Source organism: Bombus flavifrons, chromosome 6 (genome assembly GCF_040668555.2).
Source record: "Bombus flavifrons isolate JBK064 chromosome 6, iyBomFlav1_principal, whole genome shotgun sequence".
NCBI lineage: Eukaryota > Metazoa > Arthropoda > Insecta > Hymenoptera > Apidae > Bombus > Bombus flavifrons.
The window spans coordinates 11,073,841-11,095,490 of NC_138447.1; the positions used below are offsets into that span (position 1 = coordinate 11,073,841).

General features: G+C 46.5%; 1 protein-coding gene across 4 annotated transcripts in view; it reads right to left on the reverse strand.

Moving 5' to 3' along the window:
* Positions 1-1,497: 1,497 nt before the first annotated feature.
* The window catches only part of LOC138181012 (LIM domain only protein 3), a 68,349-nt gene continuing 48,196 nt past the window's right edge, over positions 1,498-21,650 (reverse strand). For 3 of the 4 annotated variants that reach the window (XM_069115462.1, XM_069115460.1, XM_069115461.1), the window contains 4 exons: positions 12,577-12,688; positions 12,041-12,304; positions 4,301-4,541; positions 1,498-3,562 (listed from right to left, as the gene is read on the reverse strand). In XM_069115462.1, coding sequence (XP_068971563.1) covers positions 3,407-3,562; positions 4,301-4,541; positions 12,041-12,304; positions 12,577-12,665 — 750 coding nt within the window. In that variant the 5' untranslated portion in view covers positions 12,666-12,688 and the 3' untranslated portion in view covers positions 1,498-3,406. The remainder of the gene's footprint in view (positions 3,563-4,300; positions 4,542-12,040; positions 12,305-12,576; positions 12,689-21,650) is intronic. The other variant, XM_069115463.1, reaches the window with a different exon arrangement.

Sequence of the window (21,650 nt, forward strand, 5' to 3'; positions counted from 1 at the left end):
CATAATGCATAGCGAAGGATGACACCCTTATCTCGGGATCTTTAATTCCGTGGGCCGCCGCGAGGGGGTTGCCGCGTCGTCATTTGTCGGTTGCACCGCGCTCGAATCAGGGATGGCACAGAGAGTGGATGGATAAAACCGCCGGCGCTGTTAACATCACCGTTGGCTACAGGGGCTGGAAATTGCCTTGGCTGATTTCATTTCAGGCCAGATTATTTTAAGGGGTTCTGTTTTTCTTTCTCCTACCACACCGGTTACCATCCCCTATAACCGCGCGACTTCGGCGTGATTAATGCGACCAGAGACAAAGGGGGTGAGGCTGGTCGAAAAACGTCAGCGATCGAGACTCGTGTTACCTTCTGGCTTATAAGCTGATCGATTTAATTTATGCGGACTGACGCGTTGTTACGAGATCTTGACGCGAGATATCCAGGCGAAATCTGTCTCACTGGGCTCGTATCGAAGTTTGCCAATATGAATTTTTTCATATCGATATTTTAAAGGATGAAAAGTTATTCTATGAAAAACTTCATACTCGTTCGTCGTTAACGCGTACGCGATCTGTAACGAAAACGTTATCCGTCCTTGTACGTCTAAGAAGACGATTGGTATACGCGTCTCGTTAACTAAAACGTATATAAAATAATATTTGCAAAGAAAAATATTTTCTACATATATGCATAATAAAATAACACATACGTGAAAAAGAAGTATTTGTGTTTTCAGTATAAAATTTTCCGTATATGACATCTGACTTTGGAACGAGTCAGTGGACACGTGAACAAGGACAAAGTTGACTCATATATGGATTTAGCGTATCGCTATTCGCTTTAAATTCGTCGAATGAATCTTTGACGAAGCAATTTTGTACGTAAGTAACCTACGTTATATCCGTCCGATAGGAAAAACTCCAAGGGGGAAAATGTCTTAATAAACTTTAAAGCGACAAACAACGGGGTATACTCGGAACGAACCTTTCAATTTTTTAGTGCAACGAGGAAAATTGTTCGAGTGTCGGAGAAGTGACGAGCCCTTTCGAGGGGTAGCGCAACGATGCGAAAGGAGAGGGGGAGGTAGAGGATCCGCTCTCCGCGAGTTTTAAAGAGTTTCAACGTCCTATTATAAAGTCTTCACCGTGCATAATAACATTCAACTCCGTGGGCTGGAAGGCATTAGGGAAATCGCGTTGCCTCCCCTTGCCTGTTTCACCCTCACCCCTTTCCCTCGCTCCACCCCCACCCTCGCCCTGTCCCGTCTCCGTCTCTAACCATTTCCCTGTATCACGCGGGCAATACGGCCCGCACAAATCAGTGGATCTCTTCTACGGCGTGTCGCGATTTCGCTTTCTCGTCGAAGAGGAACAAGAGAGAAGGAAAGAAGGAGGGGAGCAAACGTCGCGGAAACAGTCATAAATAGAGGAGTAAAAAGACGACGGCGTATGGTACTCGGCATTGTAGGTACCGGCCGATCCTGGAAACGAAATGAACACACGCTTGAAACTCACGATTTGCTTGTATTTATAAGAATGTTATATTTTCTCGGTAGTAATAGAAGCCTCTATAGAGGCGGTAAATATATTAGTAGTGCGCTAATAAATGATATTTATATACAGATGGATAAAAAAAAAAAAAAAACGAGAGGAAAGTGTGTTCGGCTCTGTCGCGCGTACTCGGAGCGCGAATCACTCGTGTAGGTTTTGTTCTTTCTCTCCCTCTTTCTCTTCGTCACAGGTTGCTACCTCACGCCCGCTTCGTAGGACATCCTCTTCGCGTAACATCTTTTGTACTTAATCGATTCGGTGGTTTGGAAATGCAGTATCCTGTAGAATCAGCGCGACATTCGAGTCGTCCCACGTGGCTCGTGAAGACAGTCTGATCGAACGACAACGTCAACAACTCCGTCGAGATTAAGGAGGAGAGGGTGATGAATTTTGTCGTCGTATAAGCGTACGGTCAGGCAAATTCTCTACGAGTACCACGATCGCGATTCTGGCGCCTTTAAATGTGGTTTGCTTCGTCGGTGATTCAAAACGGATCGTTTATCAGCGCACGCAACGTTTATCGGATTTTCTCAATCGTCTTTTGGTATCGATGCCGCCGTTTGATCTTATTCCCGTTCTTTTCCTTTCTTTTCCTCGTTGTTCCTTCTCCTTTCGTCTGGACCGTTTTCGCTCGTCTTTTGGCGTTAAAGCGTAAAGCCGCGACTAAGCCCCTCGTTTCGCAAGTTCCCGATCGCAGACCGCGTTAAAGATGCATTCTCCGCGAAACTCGGCAAGTAACCACGGGCTGCTCGAGTAAACCGTCACCGCCATTATCACCGAGAAAGGAATATTCGAAATCCGAGACGTCGACTTGCTCTCCCGAGGGGCATCGAAACTTACATCGTTAATCTTTGGTATTAGCCATCGTGTACGCCTTTGCTTGCGCCTCGTATACCGACATTTTGGGAACGTCTCGAGATTCGTCACATTCGCGCCGCCGAGATTCCCCTCGAACGGAACAACATCTCTCGATTTTACCTTTGGTATTTAATCGAACGTTCGTTCGCCTCTGTCCAGGCGAATCACAGACCTCCGTCTCGAGCCGACGATAAAATTGAAAAACAGCAAACAGTAACTTACGAACAAACTTACGACGATTCTCTTCCTCCGCTTATCCGACACTCGTCTTCTCGATCGGCCGTCAAACGTCGAATGTCGACGAATCGCGAGTACTATGGAAATTCGTTCGATTGGTCTGCGTATACTGATAGTCTTTCGGTGTCGCAGAGTCGACAGATACAGATATTTACAAGTAACTCTGCCCCATTCGCTCACCCTCTCACTCGGTCGTCCTTCCACTCTTACTCGCACGCTTCTAATCGCTCTTCTCCTCGCTAGAAACGTATCTTACATAAATCGCCTATTTTTATCATGTTACATGTTGTACCGTATATTACAAGACGTGTATTAAACGTGTATCTCTTCGCTTTCGCGAGATGTCCACGTCCTATTCAGCTCCTATCGTATCTCTTTCCATAAATTTATTCATACAATTCGCGATCACAGTGATTATTCCCAACCTCTAAACGAATATTTCCCCCAAAAACGTCCGATCCTCCGCGGGTATCCTCGAGACCCGTCGCGGAGACCATCTCGTTTCTCTTTTCCATCTTCGTTCCGTTCTCGTCGCGAACGACTCGTCTTTTCCCACCCCCCGTTTCAACCTGCCTTCTTTCTCTCACCGATCCACATGTTATGCGTCCTGTCTGTCTATCACTCTGGTTCCTCGCGTTCACTTTCGTCACGACGTTTTAATCCTCGCCCGTACTCCCTCTCCGTACCTCCCGTTCATCTCGTCGGTCAGCGTCAATAGCCTCAATAACCGCTGAGACATCTGAGCTTCTTCAGGGGGGGTGACACCTCGTTTCAGCTGGTCGGAGCCTGCATAGACATCGGCGGTGGCTTCACCGGTCCGAGGGCTGGACCCGATAGCCCGTTGTTGTTCATGTCTCCCGGAGCTCTGGGTCCACCGACGCCAATGGCCGTTCCGTTCACCATCGGCGTGCTCCCTGACATCTGTCCCTGCACCATAAAATTGTTATTCTCAGTGAGAATGAATCGCATTAATCCTACTCTCTTATATTCTTTCGATTGTTTCTTATTATTTTGCGAATCGGATTATTGATATTTGGTGAATTTGCATTAATATTTGAGAGATGACCCATGCAGATTTACTGTTCGCGGCTGGCAAATTGGCTAGCGGAAAGAAAGGCTTCACCGATTTGTAGAAAAGAGTATTAAAAATCTTTCGTTACTAATCAAAATAATTACAAATCGAAGAAGCAGTGAGCAAAGTAGACGTCCATCGCCCCTGCGATGTCTCGCTAGTCAACTTTCCAGACTGCAAGAAACGGATTTATATTTTTCTTTCTATTCTTTCTTTTTAATATTGTGTTATATTTATATACGAAATGAGCGCAATTTAAACAAGATAATTTATAAAATAATTTAGAAAATAATTTACAAGAATAAGTAACCCCTGAACGTTAAATCGATGAAAAGCATTCGAATTTTGCGTTTCATTTTCCGACTGAAAAGCAAAGTTGAAATACGTCGTACGTCGCTGGTCCCTCGGGCCAGCGAACGAGACCGATCACGCGACGAAAACTTCCGGCGTGGCGTGTAACGCTTCCAATTAAAATACCACCGGCTCCGCCTGTCATCGACGACCGTGGTAACACAGCGACTAAGGCGTCGATGCTTTTAAGCATGCGTGCGTGACACAACGCTTCAAACGTTTACGGTCCTCTCTTAACTTACGTTCGACACGTGATTATGTTGACCCACCGACTGGCCAAGTGCCTGATGAGGTTGCAGTGGATTGTGACCAGGATGCATGTTCTGGCCAGGCGGTGTCGGTGCTGGAGGCAGTTGCCTTTTGATGTACGCCAGCGTGGCGGGTGTTTGTACTGACATATTGGCGAACGCGAGCCTCTCCTCATAGTCGAACTCGCACAGGATTTTGTTCTCGCACAGATAGAATCGATCGCCCACGCAAAACCTGCAATCAAAACCACAGGCTACTGGTGTCGCGCCGCTTCAACTTGTACACCGCCTCCAACCGCGATTCGATGAGATCTCCGCGCGATACGTTTCTCGTCATCTGTTACGTTGCGAGATCCCCGAGCCAGCTTCAAAGAGAACGCCTGAACTTTTGTTCGATCGTTGTCACTTGGCGACATTATGCGAGAAGAGATATTTAATATATGATTAATATCTTTTTCTGCCTTACTTCTTTTCTTTTTTTTTTTTTTTTTTAATTTTTTGCCAATTAACAACAGGTAAATCAGGGATTATTCGGCGAGAAAAATTGGAAAAAATATCATCGATATAAAAAGAACGTGTGTAACGATTCTTTCATTCGCGAACCACTACGCATAGGTATCGCGTCGCTGCTAGCTCGTCGATAAACGGTTGATCGTCACAATGGAGGAAAAAAGGCAAAAAGGGAGGAAAATCCGAAAAAGTGGGACTCAAAAAAAAAAAAAAATAAAAATAAAAAATCGGGGGGAGGGAAAAAGGAGAAACAATGACAAAGGGTGGCAGGGGACGAGCGTTGGATAACGAGCGTATCGCAACGCGTCGGACAAATAATTATTATCGGGCTTCTGTCCGCGAGCGGTCTCACATCCGCTTTGATCCCGGTAGGAAATACGAGAGCGAAATACGAGAGCGGCAGAGTCTGGTTCGAGGTAGATACTCTCATAATCGTACGGCAAATAGAATTATCGCGTTGCGCGCGGCCATTCCCAACGAGCACAGCTTATACCGGGTTTCGCTCGTTTCCCCCATTATACGCGTCGTCTGCTAAATGACGCTGTACTCTGATCCACCTCCACCTCTCTTTCTCTCTTTCACTCGCCCTTCTGTCACCTCTATACCTCTCACTGTCGTTCCTCTACTCGCTATTCAGCTGGCCGTCACCTGCTGGTTTCTGGTCTGCACCATGCGAGACCATCTCTCGCCGCAACCGGCCTTCTGCTTTCAAGGTGTTCTCTCTTTTCCTTGTCAATTGCCTGACACCTAACCATCCTCGGTTATTTACTTTGTTTCGCTCAACGAATTCATCTCGCGGATTTCTTCTCTTTCAAATTTCATTCTTTGTCTGCTTCTGCCTTCCTCTCTCTTCTGCTTTTTTTATTTGCTTTTTGGGGTTGATTGATAAGATACTTAAGGCTTAACTATCAAACGAATTTTGTGTATTCTGTCCATTAAAATTAATAGAATCGATCAACTTGGCGTTTTGTAAATGTTTCGATTTCATTATCCGGGTAAATGATTAATATTCAACTGCTTCGGAAATGAGTGATTTACTTTCTTAAACAGATTAAGAAAAGGAAATTGAATATGTTAAGGAAAGATGACATTAATGGTCGTAATTTTTAAGGTAGAAATTTATCGTCATTTTAAATACTTCGATTAATCCCAACACGCCTTTGGTTACCAGTGACCATCGTGGGATTACTGTCGCGTCTAGGACCGGTTAGTTAAGTTATTAACCGGTCATTCTTTAATTAGAAACTTCTACAGCCATGGGATTAGAAGCTGAACGTATTTTAATCCTTGACTGATTTTCAACAGCTATGAAACCACGCGTAAAGAAATTACTATGTGCAAGAGATTCGTAACCCAAATGACCAGTTAAATTTGGCTATTTGGTAGTTGGTTAAGTGAATTTGTAGAGAAATTACGAGATGAACGTTCCCTTACGTTCAGATGCTGCCAGAAGTGCCATTAGGACCAAAGACTTTGTCACAGGACTGAAACGTTAGACGATCCATCTTGAGCACAATGTCGAGAGATTTTACTTTTATAGGTCACAGTGCTATTCACAGTGCTGAGCTTTTGAATACTATTTGACGATATTAAAATTCTCCTGTAGGTACTTTTTCTATAATAATATGCCGTGAATGTGGAATGCAAGTACCAACGATTCGCGTTACATTCTTTCAGTCATTCCTCCGTGAAGTCTGGATCGAACTAGATATTCACATAACTATGATCCGCCAGAATTATATTGTTGCATGAGTGCATTCGTTCAGGAGTCTCTATTATAATCGCGCGAATAATGCCGCGTGAATCCCATTCCTCTAATTCTAGCAACCGGTGCAGCTGTCTGTCGTGGCACGATACCAGCGCGCGATACCCGCTGATTTTCCACTTTAACGTTTTCCATCTAGCATTTTGAACGCATTGTTTCATCAACAATTTAACCCTCCTAATTAACTGTTCTCGTTGTTACGTATTACGCGCGCAGTGTGTTCTAACGATACAATAAACGACCAAACCTATTTGCCTCCTGGTGCTCGAGAGAAAAGAAACAGGAACAAAAATACAAAATAGCAAAGGATGGAAAAATAGCAAAATAGCAAATTCTGACGAATAGGTATAGGTACATATATGTATACAGTGACTCACAAAAGTCCCCGAACTTATCGTATGTAATGTGCAATATGTACATCGTGTATGTCGTAGAAAAGTTATTGCTACAATGAAACACGAGTATCATGATTATACTGGAAAAAAAATTTCAAATGCGCATAAAGTTTCCAAAATATTTACTGGAAACATACAGGGTGGTTGGTAACTGGTGGTACAAGCGGAAAGGGGGTGATTCTACGCGAAAAAAGAAGTCGAAAATATAGAATAAACATTTTTTTTTTAATTTTTTCATCGAGACAACGATCTACAGTGAGATCCGTTATAACGTACCGTACGCGTACCGAGCGAAAATTCAAAGTCGATTTTCTCGAAAGCAAAGCCTCAAACGAAAAATTTTTATTCTATATTTTCGACTTCTTTTTTCGCGTAGAATCACCCCCTTTCCGCTTGTACCACCAGTTACCAACCACCCTGTATATACCATATGAAGAAGTAGCCATTTTAAATATGGTAATAAGTATCTAAGATGGTCCCATTGAACGAAGCTTACTAATATAGCGAATACTAACTGTTTAAATATTTTTATGATCTTAGTGAAATATATATTCGTACTAAATATCTCGTAGATTGCATGTACATCTTCAGAATTGTTTCAAGCTTTACCAATGTAACGTCGAGTCCGATTACAGCGCTAAGGAGATTTAGAAATGTTTCGTGTAGCACACGTACCTGATACATTTGTAAAATGTTCCTACAAGCGTCTGAATTCTTTCGTCAGCAACTGTAGAGTCTTATGAGCGTATGGATTTCATCCTCTAAATGTTCCATTGCTCGAAGCAATCAAATATATAGTAACTATTATGCAGACTCCTATGAGTTTGTCTTGTCGAACGACAATTCGTCAGAACACGCATATATTTTAACCATAGCCTAAAACTTTACAATTTTATTCACCATTTAAAATTTTCAGCGTTACATTGCCAATAGTTTTCGAGGCAAAGACTAGTCGAAGTCTGGTAGAGAACCGTCACGTATCTGCAAGTCACCAATGGCGTACCGCAACAACAGCGCGCTTGAAATATTAATCCACCCACGAAGTTGAAGCAGAGAGGATCGGTACAGTGGTTGGTATCGAAAGACCAGGTTCGTAGTCTGATTCACATAGAAAATTTCAATCCATAGAGGAAGCTGGTCTCGGAGATCGCTACGGGCGAATGTTTAACGAGGGTCGCCGGAGCTCGCTGAAGCCAGAAGGCTCTGGACGCACGAGAATTGGAGAAGAATCGGACACGTCCAACCACTGCGGAAAACGGACGACCGGAACCTCGAAAGCCGGGTATCGCGTAAATAAATAAAGTAACCAGTGCCAATGCGTGACCCCATTAGATTCCGCTTTACGGGACGTGTTCGATGCAGTTGTAACATTCCCGGAGCGTCTCTGCTTCAGACCAACGCCAACGAAATAAAACATTCACCGTTGCCCGTCTCTGTGAATCTTTTTCTTTGAAGGGACACAGGTTTCTTGAATAAAATTTGCATATGCGCCGCGTCTCAACGTCGCGATCGCGTCCGGGGACCCGGTGGCAGCGTTACCGGTTTAATTTGCGCCTTTGCCGCAACGGGACGAGTTTCCTCGGCGCAGAAAAGAGGATTAAACAGCTCTCTCTCTCTTTCTCTCCCCGATTCTGTGTCCCTCTCTTTCTCTCGTCCAGCTGCAAGGCGTTGCCAGGCAAATTAAGCGTATCAGCTCGAACAACCGAGCCGTGCACGATTAATGACGTGCTCATGGTGTAAGTGCAGGTTTTCGAATGTTTTGCTCCTTTTTTTTTCATTAAGGAGGAATGGCTCAACGTTAAACAGATCCTGGGTACAAATGTAGTATCCAAAGACTAAGTATCAAGCTTTCACCGATGCGAAGCTAACTGGTTGCAAGTACGTATCACAGGATGACGATCGTAATACGACGGTGGTTTTAAGTAATAATCGTATTCAAAGCGGTTATAGCTAATATGCTTTAAAACAGGTTCCCGCATCCGTTGCCGTGCAGTATAAACGTGCGAGACCCGTTAAGTCGACTTTATCGTATCTCTTCTAATTGCGATTCAACGTAAGAACTGTCAATGACATGTCGTAATCGACTGTTCCTTACAACTTTCAATCCCGTATTTACTTCATACGTACTTCTATAGAAACGATCGTCGTTCTCGTCCGAGGACAAACAAGCAAAGTTACGAAAGACGTAGATCATTTTTGCAACACCTACTTCAAATTTTTCTAGATTAACCGGACGCGGCTTGTGCGATACACGATGCTCGAGCACGAAGAATCGGCCGACGTCGAATTAGCGACGCCACGACGGCAAACTGCAATTTGTAGTCGGCGAGGGCATTAACTGGGCGATCGTTAAATTTGACCGGACGTCTCCTCAAGAGGATCGAAGAAACGTCGAGGGGACGCGTATTCTCTGTCGTTCACGCGCGCACGAATAAACGTGTGTAAGTAGAAAGTTGCCTCCACACACACGACGCGATTTTCTGCGTATTGGTGGAGCAGAGAGAGGGAGAGCGTGAGAGCAAGAGAGAGAGATATCTAATTGGATCGGTAAATCATCCTCTAACCAGGAGGGTGGTAGGCTAGGCACCGCCACCGGCAACCCTTTATTCTGTGTTATTACAGTCTAAAGTTACCCCGTGTAATTGTTGCTGTTTAATTGCAAACTCTAAGTCGTCGCGTTACACGTCGCGGCGCCCCGCGTATAATTGCCCTCCTCGAGTTCACCCGTCCGTTTTTTACCGACGAAATAATTGGAAACGATCCACCCTCTCCCTCTCTCACTCTCTCTCTCTCTCTCTCTCTCTTTCTCTTTCTCTTTCTCTTCCCCTACCACGGGAAATATCTAAATCCGACCGAGAACGCCCGGAATCGTTTCGATCCGGGCCACGGAACGTTTGGGGCTTCGATCAAACGGGAATAATTGGCGGGATTGGCGGTACGCTAAATTACCAATGAAATCTAATCGTCGGCAATTTCGTTCGGTTAAAGCGAAAGACGGTTTGTAGGTCTCGTATTCTTGAATATATACGGTTCTATTTTTCAAAGTATCGTATCGTACGTAAAAAGTACCGGACAACGACAAGATTTTTTATACATAAACTTAGCTTTTAAACCGAGAAAAAAATTGTCAATGTATTAAGAACGTTTCGGATTTCTCATAGATAACCATCGTTCCGATGCGAACCGAACAAAGCTACGATGGTAAACTGTAATGGAAATTAGGTTGCCGGTTATCCAGCGTGAAAACGCGTTCGTCCAATATTTCAAAGCGAATGGTTCCGCGAAACGGGCAATCGCGGAGGCTATTGGTCCCGGGGATCCAGCGAAAAGGCTTGCACCGAACCGCAAGAATGTCGCGTGTGTGCAACACTCTCTGACACGGGGTGAATCACGGAGACAAAAGCAGGTTTTCGTCGATTTCGTTGAAGTCGGTTGTACCGCGATGAACGCGACACTGCTTTGGGCATGGCGGCGCGCGGCTCCGTCGCTGCCCGCTCGGCCCATTGTCGAAGACAGACAATGCCACGCGATAAAAACGTAAAATTGATGCCCTTTTGTTCGCATTGTTTGAGAAGCTGTACAACGTTTGTCGCACGCCTGGACGAGCCACTGTTATTGGCTCCAAACTACATTCTCCTGTTCCGTTTCGCCTTCTCCCTCTCCTACTCGTGCACGAGGTTCCTCTCGACCTCTCGTCGTCTCGTCCACCTCGCTCGTCGCTTTTTCTCTTTCGCGCTCTCTTACGTACAACCAGAGACCGCTGCCAACCACCCGCTTTTGCCACCCTCGAAACCTTTCATCTCGTCAATAAGTCGGCATTGTGTCTCACCATGGTTCCATAGTTTCGCCGTTTTACATTGACCGCCATTTCTATCGGAAGCTTATTCTTTTCTAGCCCCGTCCCCTTTCGTCTATATCTCTCGCGATTTCTTGTCGCCGTTGTATATCGCGGTACATGGAGTTACATGTCCCCTCTCTGTCTCCCTGCGTCTACTTCGTTCCTCTTTGTTCCGGATATTCGCCAAAGTAGCAAGCAACGTGGAAGATACGGAATCGCGAAGCACCGGCAGAAACGATAGGGGTAACGTCGCGAAATTACTCGAGCCTGGTTACCAACGGCAATAAAATTTCGCATCCGGGCAAATTACTCGCCGCATGGTCCGTTGTAATTTACGCGTCAGATGGCAAAGACCGGATGATCAACAGGAAAAGAAGAGAGGGAGGGATGGAGGGTAGAGGAAGAGAAAGATCGCTTTGAGCCAAATTGCGGAACTTTAATAAAACATGATCATCGAGAGGACGAAGCGAAGGGTAATCGCGAAAGACGAGAGGCGAACAATAAACGAAGCGATTCGATCTACGTTTGAAATAAAATCTCCCGAGTGATTCAGGGATCGAACTCAGAAAGGAAGACTCGTGCTGTGAATTTCCACTTCGTTGTTCAGCGCGTGCCACCGCATCCTTCCTCTCGTCGTCCATCGCGAGACGCTGAACCAGAAACGTGGCGAGCTCTCGTTCGGCATTTAGCCATTGTTTCTGTCTGTCTACGTTACACGGTGCGATATGATACAAAAATGTCAGCAGTATCTGGATAATTACATAACTGGTCTCAGGGGTAGGATCCTGGCGGGGGTGGAAAGCGTCGCAGGGAATAATGCGACGAGAAGTTAGCCTCCTGCTGCGTGGAATGCTAGCGCGAGCGGAGGAAGAGGTCGCGACGGATAGAGCACAGGGTGATTTCCCAGCTGACCTGTAAAGCAACTCCCGAGCGGACTGTGTCTCTCGCAAACCGTACTCTCGCTTCTTTCTTTTCGTCCCCTGTATTTCTCTATACCCCTTCACCGTCGTACTATTTTTCTTCATCCCCAACTCTGCTCGTCTTTGTTACTTTTGCATGCGTACAGTTCCCTTTCCCTCGTCGTTTGCATCGTCGATGCAGAGAAACGTAAACGGAGATCGTAGGATGAGAAGACAGAAAGAAAAACGACAGAAAAATTGACGTTTACAGCGAAACGATATGTAAATCGAATCGATCGAAGGATTTTCTTGCGCTGAATAACTTACCGATGAGTACACTGTTGACAAGCGAAACAGTCCAGGTGATAGACGTTCGACCTGGCCTTCATAACCATCTCGAACGGCGGTATCTGTTTGTTGCAGGCCGCGCAGTGTCCCGGATTCCCGAACAGCCTGAGGTAGTCCCTCTTACAGAGGATAAGGTTGGCCCTGGTGAACAGACTAGAACCGACCTCTCCTAACCTACAGTCGCAGCACCCGCACTTCAGACAGTCCTCGTGCCAGAACAGGTCCATGGCCTTGAGGAGATACCTGAAGAACCGACCATAGTTTTCCTTCTTACCGACCAGTAACTCGTCGTGCTCGAAACTGATCTTTGACCGCGGTTCTCGGAAGAAGCTTATCCTTTGACCGATTAGAAAGTTTCTCTAAATCGTCCGTCTTATATTTTTAAGTAATTCGTCACGGTTCGTCAATCGCGTCCTTCTCTATTTTACGTTCAATTTGTATCTTTGTTTGTACCTCATTCCGTTTCGTTTCACGAAAGAAATAAAAGTAGGAATTGAAGACCGCGATCGTCTTACCTTTCCGTGATCGCTTTCCCACATCCAGCGCATTCGTGCTGCGTCGCGCCATTTTTACTCGGCTCCGACTTGCTCACGTCCATCGTCATCGTGATTTCGGCTAGAACGCCGTCTGCAACACGGAACAAGAACGTCGACTCGTTAAATCCGCGACATCGTAAATCGTGTCTCTCTGCCATTGTGCGTTCCTAACAATGAGCCCGCAGACAGCCACCGCGTAATGTACACGTACGTCGCGATAATAAGCGTCTGCTAAGTGGCCGACAACATGCAATAACGATCCACGCTAATTGGACCGGTCGTCCGACGACGCGCGCTAAATCTCCCGTACTTGCGTTTTTCGATAGATCGATTCCGCTATTCCCACGAACGTCGTAAATGTCTTGCCTTAATCGAAAATAATTGCATAGAATAATATCAAACATTACGTCAGAAGATTTGCCAAGGATCTAAATTTCGATCGATAAGAAATCGACGTCGAGCCGAAGGATCGAGATTGAAATCCGTTGGCCGCGTTTCGCAGATCCACTGGCGGGAGCATCGATCGCGAGGAATCGTTCGTAGTTCGAACTGACGTGGCTCGGCGAGGGTGAAAAGCGCGGGTACGAGAGAGAAACACGGACAACCACATTCGCAGGAACGAACGCGTTCTAAAGGCGATCCGATGGAAGGAGGGCGGCCGGCTAAAATGGTGAGTGGCTGCACGGCGAGGCGCGGGGGCTTAATTAATTAGCCGGATACTTTGAGTAACAATCCATTATTACATACAAACATCCTCGGCCCCGGGGCCGAGCTGTAGCTTTATGCTGCTAATTGGCCTTCTCAAAGCTTGGAGACCCGGGCACGAGTTATAAACGCCACTCCTCTAACTCGCCAGCACCCCGGCCCCATCCCTCCCCACCCTCCCTATCTTTCTCCTTCTCCTACCTTCTCTATACCCTCTTCCCTGTACCTCTCTGTCTCTCGTTTCCCTCTTCCAACAGTTTGTCCCTGTTCCTCTCCCTTTCTCTTCACCGCGTCGCCACTCCTCTCTCCCGCATACGAGCGCCCGCGTGTCCTCCCCCTTTGGACCACCAGCACTCGCACATTTTGCAATACACCCATATATAACCACCCATACAAGCAGACGCAGATGCGGATACGCGAACGCGGCCACACGCATGTAAAAAGCGAGGGTGACAGAGAGTGCGGGTGGGATAGGGACGAGCGGATGGTGGGAACGAAGAGGAACAGCTCGACTCGACGATACGAGGAAGAGGAGGAATGAAGTTGGAGGGATGACGACAAAGTGGGAGGATGGTGGAAGAAAGGAGTATGGGAGATGAGGGAGAAGGAGGAGCAAGAGGAACGACGGATAGCGCTAATAACGCGCTCGTGGCGCAAAAAAAAAAAAAAAAGGAAGGAGTATAATTGCCAGCCCTCGTGGCAGGTATTTTTCAAATAGGACCCCGTCCGTTAATTGGAGGGCAAATTAAAGAGGCGCCGCGGAGGAAAAAAACATCATCCCTCTACCGCGTATCCCCTTGGCCCCCTCTTAGCGTGCCCCGACTACGTTGGTATCCAAGAGGCACCTCGTGATTCGTCAAACGATCTGTGCGCTCCATTTTTTCTACGGATTTCTCTCTCTCTCTCTTTCTCTCTCTGTCTCTCTCCCTCTCTCTCTCTCTCTCTTTCTCTGACCCCTTCCAACGGCTCCTTACGCTTCTTTTTTTTCTCCCTATCGGACACGATATCGTCGAGAGACGATATCGAACGCGCGGACGTGAAAATCCGTGTCGCGAACATAAAATAGAAGGGAAAGAGGTATGAACGAAATTCCAGCGGCAAAGAGGAAAGAAAATTTCGCGCAGCAAGCCGACAGCCCGCGATCACCCGGAAGAATCGTAACCGGAGTAAAACGCAACATAGTATGTTGCGTTTACATATGTGCGCGTGGTACATAGTATAACACTGTCGGTGTATCGATACAGAAATCTCCCTAAGCGGAAGCAAGTTGCGCGTGCCGATCGAACTTCTCACGGATGTACAGTTATTTGTCAGGCATGCGCAGTATTTAATACCGTCACGCAGTATCCGTTATCGAAACCCCGGGTTCGATGATACGCTAGATAAAATGAAACTAGTTCTGTCAATTTACCGTCCCATTATTTCGCGACAATGCACAATGAGTGTATCGGCAACCGACTGACCGCACCGTTCGGACGATGCTCGACGATTCTGATATATACGAGATCTCACAGTCTGGCAGAGAGTGAGAAAACTCTCTCTGTGGGATGCGTACCGCCGTTGATCGACCGCGTAAAATCGTTCTCGCGCAAGAAACGACGCAAAGGGTACTGCCGCCTTCGGACGTAACGGAATCGTAAAGTGAAAAGTTGATTTATGGAGGGGACGTGTATGGAGGTACCGGTGATTCTGGATGCGATACAATATCCCATCGTTTCCGCACTGACTGTCTTTCGTGGCCGGAGAAATGGAGCGAGCCGCGCGACAAGGGGTGGAAAACCGGACGCGACGATCGACGAATCGGCGCGACGGATACAACTTTTTATTCGCTCGATATATAAGGAGGCACCCTCGCGAGATTACGAAACTGCCCTAACAGCAATATGGGATAACACGGCGGGGCTGTGCCTCGTGCGTCCCCACTGCCATTGCCATCCCTGAGATACGCGCTGTCGCTACGGACACACGGGGCTACCGTCTGGTTTAATAAAAATGTCAAATATAAAGTAGCCAGCGGGGACGGACGTTTAGGAAATAAATAAATGTAAAAGAAACGGTTGAAGGAAGGAGGAAGGAACGGTTTTGTAGCACGGGGCCGCGCTGGTAGGGTGGGAAAGTATTATTCCATAGAACGAAACGAATTTGTCCGTTGTATAATAAGCGAGAGAATGGGCGTCGTATAATATGCCAAGGGTTGGAAATGGACTATAGCGTGGCTTGAAATGTACGTTTCATCTATGAAATTAATTTAAAAACCGAAGTAAAAACCAATGATTTTGTTGCAGGATCACAGGATCACCTGATGGTATCTCTCTCTCTCTCTCGTTTCGTATTATGTGTCCTGAAATACTGATGCGTAATTGAGAACAGCATGCGCGCGCCGAGGAAACCTGTTTAATTGCGTTTAACATTGAATTAATTAAACGAGTAATTTCACGCGTATCCCTTATCCGGTTCCGCGAAACCAGTCGATCAAATGTAAATATACAACTTGTACGCTCCATCGAATCTTTCGAAAGAGGTTGCAAAATATAATCAGGAGGACGTATAAGAGAATATGATATAATAAAAGGAATGGAAAACAAAGAGAAAAGATATAGAAGCAGACCAACGTGAAAAAAGATAGGAAGTAAAGATTGTGCGTATAAGAGGTAGGCGAAATCAGAACGCACCCTCATCCTCGTCGAGTCACGTTCCGCATCTTGCCGCGTGTCCTTCGAGCCGTGGATCGAGCCGTGGGTAGTGAAACGAGCGAGTACGGTGCGTCGCGACGTCGTGGCGAGGGTATACGAAACCACGTTGAACAGGGTTGGGAGTAGAACGCAGGATAGGGCAAAGTACAGGGCACGAGGCGGTGCATAACACGAGGCGGCAGGCACGACTGCAATTTCGGGGTTTAATAATGATCCCAGCCGACGGCTCAAGGCTGTATCCCGTGTCATTATACTGTGAAGTGGAGAGGCTGCTAATTAGTCATTAGCGTAGGAAAAAGACACCTTCAACAGGCTTGGTAGGTACAGGACGGGCAGCAACCCCATCCGACGGACGGTGGTGCATAGGTACGGCAAACTTGAGCAAACAGGGTGTAGCTTCTAGCCTACGTCTAATTGGACCCTAGCGACGTAAGTTCTACTAATTGAGACCAGGCCTGTAACTATCAGCCGCGCGACAAGGGCCTTCGTAAATTCGCCGAGGATCGACGGTGAATACGTGTGTCTATGTGTCGAGCATACACACACGCACACACGCACACACACACACAGAAGCGCGCATATACTTATACCTATTCGTTCCAACACGCAAACGTGCCAGATCCCGAGACGCACATGTTTGTTGTTTCGTCTGGTCTTGGAACGTTGAACTTTCACGCGGGAAAAAATCTGTATCGCGAATTTCTTGAATCTGTGAAAAGGAGGAAACACGGCGAAGAAGCGAGATAAGGAGGACGAGGTGAGAAAAGATATTTAATTGAGAAACCTAACGTACATATTTGACTGGTAGGTAGATAGGATTACACAGAGTGAGCCGAAATTTTTCTTAAGATAAGTATTTCATAAACGTCCGCCCGGCCGTGTACCACTAATTTGCATCGTGTATCTATGCATATATTTCATGGTCTAGGAGTTATTAGTCTCGCTCCAGTAAGCGCGATACAGTTTGCAACCTATGACTAATTGGAAGTCGGTAACGTAGCTGCAAGTTTCGCTAATTGAGACGACCAGTTTAGTAACTACTAGAGAGCGCACGAAGGGCGTTCTCAGGGAAAGGAAATTTCTCAAGGAGAATTCGAATCAACCGGCGAGCCTTAATTTCGCCCCGGCTACACCACCCTCTTCCCCTTACGTTCCCCTTTACTAGTCCCAACCAGTACCACCGCCCCGACACACCGCTACTTTCGTTCGCCATCGTGCGCGAGATTAACGTTTAATTAAGCATTGGCGCTTAACTACAGGGCCCGGCGTTGATTTCACGAGTCATAGTTTCCGGTGATATAAAATGAAATCGCCGGTTGATACGCCACTTTCCAACTGACTCGTCCAATTAACCAGCGTGCCGGGATGACGCGTTTAATCATCGCAATTATGGACGCGCCATCTCGAAATTCCACTCGGCTCCGTTTTTCCGGGAAATTCGCACGAAGACAAGATCGTTTGCCGCGTGATCCGACCGCCACGAATCGGTCCTTGATCTTTTAACGACGTTTCCCCGAGGGCTAGGAGGAAAAGAGAGAGAGAGAGAGAAAGAGAGAGTGCGGCGGAAATAACGCGGACGTGGCGAACGAAAAGGGAACGAGGAGAGAAGTAGGATAACAAACGCAATCGCGTTCGGTGCTCGACCAGCCGAGCTTTCTAAGAAAGGCCCTCGAAATTCGAACGACACGATAACGACGACCCCGCCTCGTCCTCGCGGTCGAATCCTCCAGCTATATCAGAAGACATATACATTTCACAGCGGTCGCATAACGAATCCACCAGGGAGAAGAGAGCAGGTAGCCAAAGGATGAAGTTAAGAAGGAGACAGAGGGAGGAAGTAGAGGACGAAGCTGCGAGAGGTGAATGGAGTGGAAGAGAGAGAACGTGCCTGATGGAACAGTGACTGAGGAAGATGGAGGTTTGACGATGCAAGGGAGGAGAGGCAGGAAGGTAGGTAGAGCCAAATTTTAATTTCACCCCTAACAAGGGATGGTACGGAATAGGGTGCTCCTCGGCCCCTTCAGGACCATGCTATTCCATCCTTCAGAATCATTATATCGCCAATTAGAAGATAGCGGAGCTCGCCGACGCCTAACAAGCTTCCTGGGGAGACAGATCTACTCCCGATCTTACCGTTATACGCGCTGGCAACCGTACCGCTGGTGCTGTCTTCGTAGCGAGAGCTCGTTATAAAATATTCTTCTAGCTGTTCTCTGTCTTTCTCTCGTTTACACTCCGCCACGAGGTTCCTACTCACTCCGTTTTTCCTCGCTTTATGTCGTATCACCGCGTCCAGATATTTTCGAAGCTTCGCGCTAATTAGCTGGTAACTACGCTAACGATTATTGCCGCGGTCTTAACCACGGAATTTCGTCTCCTGTTTCATCGCAACGTTTCGCTATTCGATCAGTCTCTATTGTATTAAACAAAAATCCCAAACGACGATAAAACTGGAATCAGACGAAAGAGAAGAGAAAGAGTCGTGTAAAAGGACGAGACCGAGATAATAGCATAATCCGTGCGTCGACTTTGAATTCCTCGAACGTTACTTCTCCCACCGAGTTTATTTCCCACGTTTCCCGTTTGCTCGCTGAAAATGTACAACGCGCATCAATACGAAACGTTTCCCGTCTGACGCGGCTCCCATTAAACCGTCCTCGAAGAAACAAGGTTCGCGCAATACCACCGCTAGCCCTCGCGACGACGTGTCGAAGAAACGACAGGCTTGAGGTTGGCTGGAAAAGCGAAACAGAATTGTTCGATGGTATACGAAGAATATAGGGATAGAGATGGTAGGCGTATGCACGCGGTTGTCGTCGTGGATAGGGGGGAAAACGGAATTCAATTTAAACTTATTTTTGTCCCTGCCAGATCCGAAATGATAAATTTAAATCGAGGAATAAAATATAAAATTGCTTCTGCCAACCGATCATCGATGGCCCTGGGCGCTAACCATTCTTTATTCTACATAGATATTTACCCCGCACCCCGGAACGATCTTTTTAAGCTCGAGAGAATCTTGTACGAAAAATTCTCATTGCCACGAAATGAATAAAAATGCCGAAATACCACTCCTCATACTCTCGAACAATTACAATGATCGTTTTCGAACAGGTGTGTACTGTTATTATTGTTATTATTATTATTATTAGATGTGAGCTCGATAACCCTCCGGGTGGATTACATACCAGTACAATGTTTATTTTTGCTACGTTTATATTTGCGCTACAAAATAACCGTTCCAAATATTCCGTACGCGTGGGTGGAATAGCCGACCAGACGATACAGAGACGCGTGTTTCGAATTTCGCGATCGCCATTATCGCGCCACGCGGCCAAGATACCCACACATATTTATTAATAAGGTTTCTCTATTGTCGACCGAAGGAACATTCATTTAGCGCGATGGGGCACGGTCGCGCGCGCACTCACGTTCCCACCAGTAATTAATAGTCGATGCCGCGATAAAACGCAAAATTAATTACGTCGTACGGTGAAGAATAGCGCAGCGCCACCCGCCAAGGTTTACAGCGATCGCGTCTGCGTAATCTCTGCGATCGTCGAGCCAATATCACCGTTCAAATTCCTCCCGTTGACAGCCACGATGTTTATCTTTTCGTTAAACAATTACCAGTGATTTATTCGAAACGTGAAATTTCTCTCGAATTTCGATCCGGTACAAACGACGGGAGGGTGAAACCGTTGAGATCGGATTAGACGATCGCCGAAAAGATTCCGGGATAGCGAGCGAACGATCGAAATCACCGGGACGACAAGAGAATCCGATAGGTCGGTGCCGATCGAAACAGCTACCACTCGAAATCCGCCCCTTTTCTATTTCGTCGGCCCCCGCTAATCGGAACGACGAGAATGTTACGGAAGAAAGTTCGCGTACGCGTTTCGAAGTGCTCCGGAGTCGAGGTAAAATCGACGCGGTGAACGCGATACACTTTTCTCGGTAGGCAATATTCATAAATCACTCTACAGCCCACCCCGGGCATTCTCCTACCCCTCTTATATACGCTTAGAATAAGCACCCCTTTTCCTGATAGAGGGATGCAGCGCCGGGGTCAACTCCCTTCTCCGTCCATCCTCTTCCAGCCAAAGAAAGACCGACCAACCAAAGAGAGATAGAAGCGACGACTCTTTCTGGCGGAAAAAGGAAACTCTGTGGATAGAAAGAGAGAAGAAAGGCTACGGCACTGTGTAGCCGAAGACGGCGTTACTTGGTGCTACAGGACTCGCTGAGAGTGGGTGGTCTCAGATTCTATTAAGATCTCAGTAAGTCTTGTTACACGGAGAGGCCACGCCGCAAATCTCGCAATAAAACAGCCACCGGTATAACACCGATTCGAGGGACCGTCTTGCACGAGTAGAGGCTGGATCTCTCGTTGGTTCCTTTGCTGAGTGCCTAGTGTGGCGTCGACGGTGCCGACGCTGTCTGCAACGTCGCCGTCTTCTCGAATACCCGTTGCCAAACACCCGCACCAGGGGGTCCATTCTCCGCGTGGATGCGGCACGTACACGAGAATCGGAAACGGAAGTTTCGGTTAATCCGGGCAGAAAGCTGCGGCTAACGGTTATCCCATCCCCTCCTCCCGAACCGCTTTAAATCGCTCGCTCTTTGATCTAAATAACTCACGGGCCAACTTTTGTTCGATCTTTTGGAAATCTATCACGCGACATAGGGCACCCATCTCTCGTATGCAAATGTGTAGGATGATTGTAGAAGTTGGATAAGTTTAATCTTATTAAACGGCGGATGAAAGAATGTTTAAAGATAAGCAATATGGAGAAACAATAATTTTGGAAATCGAAATTATAATATTATACAAAGTCGATGAATAAATATAATAGGTATTCTAGAAATTGTTGTTACGATTTGATAAAATATGTCTAATGCAGATGTTATCAACGCTCTTACACGCAAGTGGGAATTTTAAACTTTGTTTTGTCTACCACTGTATAGTACTCTTCGATCTCGGCGTCCCGACGTTCCTTTACCTTGATGTGGGACCCGGTGAACGTGAGACAGAAATTATACATAGATGCGTTTTTTACGATTAGCCGAAGAATCAATTTGATCAATTTGACAATCTCTGCAGAAGAATCGAAGTCAGACTCGAGATAAGACATAAGGAATAACTCATTTTCGTTGGATCAGGAGCAAAATCCACGTCACGTGATTGATTCGACGTAACAAAACAACGGATTAAGAAAGAACGATTCGTGTCCACGGGTTGACGAAACACGAAGAGAATTTCAAGTAAGCCATCGAACCGATTTCTCGTGTACAAAAGGAGCAAACCGTTCGACTTGTATTCCATATTCCGCGCTCCATCCTCGATAAAAGACTTTACTATCCGCCGCAAGAATAATCCTGGACAAATAACGCGGAACTGTATAAGCGAGACAATAGAAGCTTAAAAGGTAAATATGAAGATCGATGACGCGAGCGCAGGAAGCAGCGCCGAGGCAAGAATCGTGCGCTGAAGAGGATCGAACGCGAGCCAGGCGGAAGGGGAGGGTCGGCCTCCGGGCAAGGGTCCGAAATCAATCAAAACATTAATTGAAAGAGCCGAGAAGACAACGGCGCCCGTTCGGCTAAGGCGGTAGCTACGGATAGTCTTGATAATCGAAAGATATCCTGGCCAAT